Here is a 9,126-nt window from a genome sequence, read left to right as displayed (position 1 = left end):
TTGCTCTAATCCACTTACTGCTGCTGCTAACTCCAGCGCACAATGCCGGTGCATACATAAGAAAACAAGAAAAAGGCTACCCCCAACTCTCCCAAAAGCTAAAGCACAGCCGACCCCAGTAACCCAGCAGCAAATCATTGAAACCACTTTTGTCACTTCATCACTTTCCTCTCGAACATACTCGCCACCGCCTCACGAAAGCTCACACAAGGGGGAAGAACAGAACGGACCACAGACAGAGAGAGACAGACCAGAGAGAGTGTGCAAACCCGAGACGCGCCTGAAGCCGAGCTCCACATTTCAGAGTCAAATTTCTGAAATAATAAATAAGAATAAGAGGAATTCCACACACACACACACCTCCGCAAAAGGGAAAAAAGAAGAAAAGAAAGTTGCCGCGCTTTTTGAGACCCCACCGCGAGGGAAGGAAAAGGTCACGATGTCCGCTTCACACCTGACCGCCTCTGCTCCTTCTCCGGTCTCCATTACCAACACTTCCCCCAGCTCCTTCACCCTTCCCTCAAATACTCGTTCAATCCCCCTCGCACATCCACCCCATCAACAACCACCATCCCCAACATCCTCACCTTCCACATCCTCCCCCAAACATTCGCCTTATCACCCACAAGGTGCCCGCGATAGCTCTCGTCGCTCTAAATCAGAAACTCCTTCGCCGCAGAGATCCGTAGCGGAAATACCATCAATACAGACTCAATCCCCACCGAACCCCCACCAAAGCCACAATCACCGCGGCAACCGAACATCGAACTCCCCAATAACCAACCAATTTCTCATGCTCAGTGGCGAGCGACCTCCATCACCGTTAACGCTAACCTCCGCACTCGCACCCCCATCCGTAATGCCAATGACCGCCTCCGGCATTTCCGCAAACGCATCAGTAGCGAAGTCAACCTCCTCCTCACGTAGGTCACCAGCTGCAAGCTTAACGCTCTCAATGCTCCCCTCGGCTTCGGGCTCAATGGTACAGCCGCCCACCAGCGCTGCTGCCACGGCAGCTACATCTTCACAAATGTCCACTACTTCAGCTTACATCCACCACCACCAGGCGTACGCGCACTCGCTATCGGCGCAGCACAAGCTGCAATTACATCAGAAGGAGATCATCTCCCAAGCCACCAGGGCCGCCGGTATCCCCCCGCACCTACTCAGCACCGGACCGATGTCACCGCGGTTAATACCCCTCGGGTCGCCAGGCCCAGTCACCCCTCTTACGCTCGAAGACAACCCCGGTGGATTCTTTGCGTCGCATGCGGGAGCGCTGGAGCACCAACAATTGAACCAGCAGCTGACAATGGTTGCTTCTGGAGGCGCTATGCAGTCATGACATCAATCGAGCCCGGGAAATGGCAATAGGAAGAGGAAAAGGGAAGAAGGGAATGTTATCTCTATTGAGTCAATTTCTTGATGAAATTCTTGTTCTATCATATCATTCCTAGTTCTCTTACCTCTTCTTATCTGCACATTTGTCATTCCCATCCATTCTATCACTTTTCGTTTATTCCATTCTTGCATAGCCAGTAGTACTTATGGGTCAGGTTGAGGGGAGGGGAAAAGGCCGGTTTTATTTATGCAGGATAGCATAGGCGTACGGGTTTTTTATTTCATTTTTATTTATTTCATATTACTTTTTTATCTATCCGTTCAATTCTCCCCATCTTTCCAAAAAAATATATCTCTAACGGCGCAAAAAAAAAAAAACCGAAACGAAACAAAAAAGAGGGCGATTTGAGAAGCAATCAATCTCTCTGCCTCTCTGCCAAGAAAAAAAGAAGAGAAGAAAAAAGCAAAGAAAGAACGAACAAACAAACAAAACAGATTTTTGTACTACAAAGAAGCTATGATATGTATATGTCCAATGGTTACTCTTTTCCTGCGCCTGAACTACTACAACAATCTTGTATATACGTTCCCTCTCTTCACCCCCCCTTCTCCTTCCAATGTTCAATTCTCTCATCTTTGTTCGTCCATTCCATCTCATTCTCTCCACCTTGATATCTATCATACTACGATTCATGTTTGTTAAAAAGTAGCTATACACAGCACAGTACTCGTACAGCACAGTATCTGGTCCATCATACATAGCTCACATCATACCCAATCCAATCCAGTCCGCGCGGTCAATTGTTACATATCGGTATCCAGGAGCTACAACATGCCCACCGCACTCACTCAATCCATAATAATAATATTATAAAAATAAATAAAAACACCACCAATCCACCCACACATCCAACGCGAAAATGAATGCGCGCACACACACACTCCACTCTCTCCATCCAACTCAACTCAGCTCAACTCAATTCAATTGCTTTACATTTCCATTCACGGCGGGTAAGTTATATATAAAAACGAAATTAAGTCATTACCTGGGGCGAAATACGGATCAGTACTGCCAGTAGTCTACGAGTACAGCGTCCATCATGCCTATGATACGTACAAGTACCTACCTCTCTGGCCCGCATACATACATACATACATATATACATACATACATACATACATAGTACAAAAAAACCTCTCAGCCATCATCCCCACGTATCCGCGTATTAGGGGTGGGGGGAGGGGGGAAACGCAGAGAGATCTTTTACTTTTACGGTAGAAGGCGGTTTTGACGATCATTGCAAAGGCAAAAAAAAAAAATTCTAACCAGTCGATTGATCACTGCCCCATCGCCCCACTGGTTCACAATACTCGAGATGCGTGGGCGGGTATCCATCTACAAGGTATTTGGTGGTTATGATGATGGTGGCGATGAACATCATCCTTCCCTCGGCGGACGGTTAAAAATCGTACAGTTTGTTCCATCATGGAGAGGAAAAAGACATCATTGTGCTTTTTCGGTCTAGTCTATGGGGTTTATTTTTTCAAAGTTGAAGGTGGGGGGGGGGGGTTGTTTTCCAGAATTGGCGGGAGGATATATAATTTAGGGGATAGTGACATGACGTTTCGAGATTTTCTTTCTGGCGGCGTTCTAGTTTCCTCCTTCCCCATTTCTTGTACTAGTACTCTATGGTGCTGATACTACGGCACTTTCAAGTTTCTTGTAGACCATAAGTTACCAGAACTCTGGCTCATAATAGACATCTTGACCTCCAGAGGAAAAAAAAAAAAAAATATGGGGGGGTATCATAATAACATTACCATCATTGTAAGGCACATTAGTCTAACCACCCTTACGCACACACCATCAAGTCAAAGCGAACAAAACAAAACAAAAAAAAAAGCACCAATTCCTCCAAATCCTTACAGTAAACTTCATGAACCTCTTAGTCCAATCCTGTCCGCAGTAGTCCATATTTCACACCCCTCCCCACCCCACGCCAAGCTGTACTAGTACTAGTACATCCGCGCTAGGCGGAAACGGCGGAAACGGCGGTGGTCTCTCTCTCCCTCTCTTCGGGCGGAATGTTTGGTCATCATTAGTACGGTACTACTACTGCACTCACGATGATGGTTTGGACGGACGGATGGGTTAATTGAAATGTTACCGAGTTGGGTATTCCGCATGCGGCTTTTTTTTCTTCTCTCTTTCTTTCTTTTTCCTTTTCATTTTTCTTTTCTTTTCTGCCCGCTGGCTCGCTCGTGAGGCTGTAATCACTCTTGGTCTTATTGGCTGAACGAGCGTGGGAGCGAGCGTTGTCGGGAGGGGTGTTAAGTTAATTGCTCGTGGATGTGTGGATGCATGATATGTATGTATGTTTGTATGCACGGATATGTATATGTGTGGATGATATGTATGTACAGTACTCGAATACTCGTAGATGCTATGGCTGACAAGCTGCAGCGTTAGTTCTCATAATACTGTTTTTTATGGAATGGGCTAGCGGCGTCCAGTAAAAGTGATGTTTTCACCATCATGAGTAAGTAAGTAAGGCGTTGATTTTTGTTGGGGGAGAGAAGGAGATTGGATTCCTGAGAGTAAAATCATTGCTGGCTGGGTTTAAAGACGGGTAATTTAGTTGTAGCAGCAGACGACACCGCACCGCTACTCAGTTCCTTCCCTTTTCCAGCCCGGTAAAAAGGTACCGTGGCTTACCTCACATCACCTCCCTCCACAGCCAGAGAAGAAATGGCCACGCTAATAGTGCAATATGTGCAAAATTCCATCCACAACCGACACCAGCACGTTTTGACCCGTTTGTGGGCCGGGGTATGCACGACTGTGTGCCCGTAAGCAATTGATCTCCGAGCATGATATCACGCCGCTATGATACCCACTACGGTACCCGCAATTAAACGACAACGACCAGATCGGCATAGCCAGGATAAATTTATGACATTTACACGACACCAAGATTCGAGCTGAATTCTGGCCTGGCGGTATGCAATAGCGGTTGTGTTCACAAACGTCATTCAATTATCATACGAATTGTCGCGGCCGCACAAAAGAATGTTTCGTTAAATTTTGCCGTAGGATTTTCCCATTTTTCGTTTTCGTCCCGTTCGGTAGGAGTCTTTTTCATTTTTTGTTTTCTTATTTCGTTTTTTTATTTTTTTGGCGGTGAGAGGTTGGTTTATTGGTGCGCTTTTTCCATGACAGTAGGAATACTCCGCTGGGCGGTACAACTACAGTATCGTCATGGGTAAATTTAGGCTGGCTGCAGTGGCTTAAGGCGGTTGTCTGTCCAGCTTTTTCGTGCTTAGATGCTTGTTTCTCCGCTCGCTGTGGCATCTAACCGGTAGGGTGCTTGTGTTCTACTTGTAAGTTAGCATGGTTCTCGAGTTACACATTCCAGGCCCACAATTACAGTGCTCTGCTCGTACCGTGCCAGAAAACAGGGATTAAAGTAAAATATCCGTGCGTATCTGACCGCCCATACGAAATATGCCCCCTGTTTTCTGGGATTTGTACTTACTGTACGGCCTGGGGCAAAGTACGATGATGTCGAGACAAGTACCAGCCCGCGTTCTCGAGCGAAACACTCAGAGGGGGTGGTCATCATTGGTCATGAATAAGCCGTGCTCGTTCTGAGCAAAAACGATTGAGCACGAATGACAAAGCTCGCCTTATCCCGGAGATGGAAATGGTCGAGCCGCAGCTTAAGCAATGCATGGAGCGATCCTGTACTCGAGTATGTGTCCTTAGGTTGCTCCGAAGCGGTCTAGCCCAATCGTTACCATACTGTGCATAATATGCAGATTGGATTGAAACCTCCACCAACAAACAATATTGCGAAAGTTTATCCACATCTCCGAAGACTGCTCTTTTTTCAAAACGGTTGCTCAGCTTATGCACTGTTTCGTTTCGTTTAGGAATGCGCGTAGGGTGCTCAACCTCCATAATACTGTTACCCATAGAGGGCTGGAATAATCGTTGGAGTTGCCTCTCCTGGCAGGGGCCATGGGTAGACTATCCCACACACAAACTTAAGTTGAGTCAGCAGTTTTCAGATCAGGTACTTTTTGCAAATTTTGTATCCTCCATTGAAGTTTGTGACTCCCGCGTGGACTTACCTACACCAGGCACTGGACAAGCCACTGCCCACAGCAATCGATGGAAGAAATCCCGGGCTTTGAATACTCGGATTCTTAGCTATCACCGGTACACGCACTTGTGGGTATACCCACCTAATTCACGAAGGCCGATGTGGAAAGTGGAATCGGAACGCCCATTTTCTCCCCAGCGTTTCGCAGTGTTCCAACCAGGTACGCTATACACTACCAATTTACCAACAATAAATCATCACATGTGCGAGAACCATAACCATTCACCGTTATCACTCCTCTTGCCATGGCACAGCCCTTCCCCCGACGAGGGAATATAACCAACCACTCGAAAACATCCCCAGACCAAGCTATATCGTATGGTAGAGAGTGAATTGGCCTCCATCCAACCTTTAGTACTCGAGTATATTTTCCCATCGCAGCGCCCCTCGCGCAGCTATCGTACCGAAATCGGTGATCACGTTTTGCTTTCAAACACGACCGATATCCAATCAATCGAGCAAGGCAACATACAGTGCCGTTTACTGTACTCCATCGGCATCGGAAATGGAAATGTGAAATTGGCTGTTATTGCCTTGCCTCCATTCAGCTTTGGCGGGTCGACGGTCGGCGGGAGAATGGTTGGTTGATTGGTTGGTTGGGCGGAGGTATGATAGGTTTAAGTCAGATCAAGGATCCTAGCGCTACCGATCCCGCTTTCACCAGCAAAACACCCATTTGTACCAAGGGTAGAATCCCCCCTGGAACCCACTAATATATCCAAACAAAAACGGTAGGTTCGATCATCTTGTTTTGGATGCGTGGATCGTACCGGTTGATGGATGGACTTTCTTTTCCTTCCTCCTTGTATGGCTTGCTTGGCTGGTTGATCGCTGCGCCTTTGGGCGATCTAGTAGTCCTATTTCCTTATGGTTAGCGAGTCGATAAGAGTATCATTGTACGAGTAGTCGAAAATTATCTCTGGTAAACGCTGATGTCATTGATTTAGACCTTTTTGCCTCACTGTGCCCCTAGTGTTTGCTTCTTTCTTTCTCACTCGGTTTTTTCAATTCCCGTACGGTACTGGACTACACTCGTACCCCATTCTTCTCTTCGGAGTGCAAATACTCGTAGAAGATTATGCTTGTCTGCTCGCTCGTGAGCAAAGCACTTGCCGGGCTGGGGTCAAATACTCGTAGAACTAAGGTTCTCCGATCCCTAGGGCTCCTCCAAAAGCCCAACGCATTTTTTTCATTCCTTTTTTCCACAATCACAATCTAAGCATCGTGATGATTTTCATTTTGCGCTCATTATCATCGTACTCCTACCCTTTCCTTTCCCTTCCTTCCTCCTCCTCCTTCACATTAGACCCTTCTTTCCTTTTTCCCAGCCATCTAGGCTCTACCACCGTCATCGCCATGCAATACCCGCCTCGCTCGCTCCGGGACACCGAGAGAGGCAAGAACATCGGAGCGAGGAGGGAAAAAAAGAACACATTCTTTTTTTTTTTCGGCGTAAAGAGTTGCACCTTCTCCTTCCCCTTTCACCCACATCACGCGACAATCTCACGATAATTTCACACAGTAGACGCCCCTCTTTTTCATATCATACCCCCCCGGTCGCTTTGAACCCATTGCATTGAACTCGGCCATTTTCTCTTTTCTGCCTTGAAAGGTGAATTTTTGTACCGTACGGCGTCAAGGGTTACAGCAAGGGGATCAGAAAAAAAACGGATGGATGGAGTGGGAAGTGAAACAATCTCCCTCAGTGCCGGTGGAGACCTTCCCCCTTCCTTTGTCCCGGTTCATTCGTTTGTTTGAAGCGGGGTAATTGCAAAAAGAAGAGAGGCAGGGCACAGACATGAATGGTGAAAAAGAAAAAGGAGAAGGGGCAGGCAGGCAGACAGATGCAGGCAGAAAATTGATAGGGTAATTGTACTAGCGCTGAAAAGGGTGTGAGCGGGTAGTATCGTGGATTCGTGGTTATTTGCCGTATCTCTCCGGAAAAAAAATAAACCAATTGGATTAACTTATTAGACTTCCGCCTCTACTTGTCAAGCTTCCCCTGTCCTATTGTTGGCGGTGAAAGGAGACAAAGACAGGAGAGGAGGAAGGGGTGTGATAGGAGGGGAAGTGTCAGGTTGTAAAAGCGACGCGCCGGGAAACATTTTACCACCGGGTCCAGTGGCCTAGTGAGGGTACATTAGGAGAGTGGGAAGTTCACGATAATCTTAGCGGAGGAAATTTTGTTGTTCAGGAGCTGTTTGCCGCACAACTACGTCAGCACCGGTATCATTGACTAGACTGACGCAGTGTTGGCAGTGACCACGGCTGATGTATTGACCAGTCCTGACCATGACTATGGTCAGTGACCGGTGGTCAGCAGAGGGGGGTGATGAGGGATGATGGGTGGTCAGGATTTCCTTGGCAAGCCCACAATTAGAGGACTGCTTTTTGCAAGTAAGGTTGTCACTATGCTTTATGAAATACCTGGCGAGCGAGCGTAAAAGAAAAGTAGGCTCAAAGCCAAGACCATCCTATACTGACCCCTGCTCTGACCAGTCCTGACTACTGGTCATGGCATACGGAGTAAGGGGGTGACCGGTGACTACTCGAGTACTTGATTTTCTGGGTGACTAGTGGTCACTGCTAACACTGGACTGACGGGACGTGTTGGTGATACAGGGAGTGGCAGAGCCTCAGGAACGTGTCAGGCATGATACGCATAACTATTCATATCGCCGATGTCCCTCGTGATATGGATAGGTTACAGACCCACGGATAACCTGGGAAACTCCTGTAACCCTGTCATCCACAGTTAAAGTGACAGCAGGATAATGGAGGTTGCGCTACGGAGAAGGGGTTACTCTACCCTACCGTACGCGTCTGAACAGCCCACATCCTAGATAAAGGGGAATTGAGAAACAACGGGAACGGGATCACTCCCTCGCCGTCATACACTCACTCAACTCTCTCAATTCATCTCTCTCGACAAGTGCGGTGATTGCTGTGCGATGAGTTGGTTGGCCGCTCAAACAATGGTTACAGTGCGACAGTGCTACAGTGCTGCTGCCTTTCGGCTATGCAAGTCCTTTTCGGGATACCATTCCATACCTGACCCTGGAGACCTCCAACTTGCCTGCCCACGAGATGGACAGGAGACGCGAGATTCTGGCGGATTTCCACGATTTCAGGGTCCCTTCCTGCGCCCGGACCAGGTAGATGGGAGGTGGTACGAGTACCATACCGTGTTATTATGATGATGAGAAAAGAAAAGAAAAGGGAAGAACATAATAGGGATGCCGGTAGGGTCAGCTTAGTGTAACTATAGGGTGTGGTCAACCGGGACGTTTGTTCGGCCCCTGGGAACATTCGGGTCCCCCCTTATGTGTGTGGACGAATTAGTGCTTATTTTTATCTGCTATGGTATGCTGAGTTGGATTACCGGTACCTTAGAGGTAAGATTGGACTATCTTTGGCAAAAGCAATTTATTGGGCTCTGGAGAATGGCAACTTGGAGAATGCAAATTCTGTCATCTAATATCATGCCAGCAGCAATAATTTAGGTCCTGTTTGGCATGGCGGGATTGTATCATATCATAATATCATACTGTCGGGTACAAATATATATGGCTATGGAATTGGGATTGTTATCATGTGCTTTCATTATATGGTTATGGGG

General features: G+C 47.2%; 1 protein-coding gene; it reads left to right on the top strand.

Moving 5' to 3' along the window:
- Nucleotides 1–439: 439 nt before the first annotated feature.
- Nucleotides 440–1,941, top strand: GSTUM_00005457001 (uncharacterized protein; the record flags this gene model as incomplete). XM_002837510.2 has 1 exon in its annotated part: nucleotides 440–1,941. The coding sequence occupies one exon, from the start codon at nucleotides 440–442 to the stop codon at nucleotides 1,343–1,345; it is 906 nt and encodes a 301-aa protein (XP_002837556.1). The 3' UTR covers nucleotides 1,346–1,941.
- Nucleotides 1,942–9,126: the final 7,185 nt, after the last annotated feature.

The sequence above is a fragment of the Tuber melanosporum genome, assembly GCF_000151645.1.
Source record: "Tuber melanosporum whole genome shotgun sequence assembly, scaffold_19, strain Mel28".
Classification (NCBI taxonomy): domain Eukaryota; kingdom Fungi; phylum Ascomycota; class Pezizomycetes; order Pezizales; family Tuberaceae; genus Tuber; species Tuber melanosporum.
This window is presented reverse-complemented; position numbering and strand designations above follow the sequence as displayed.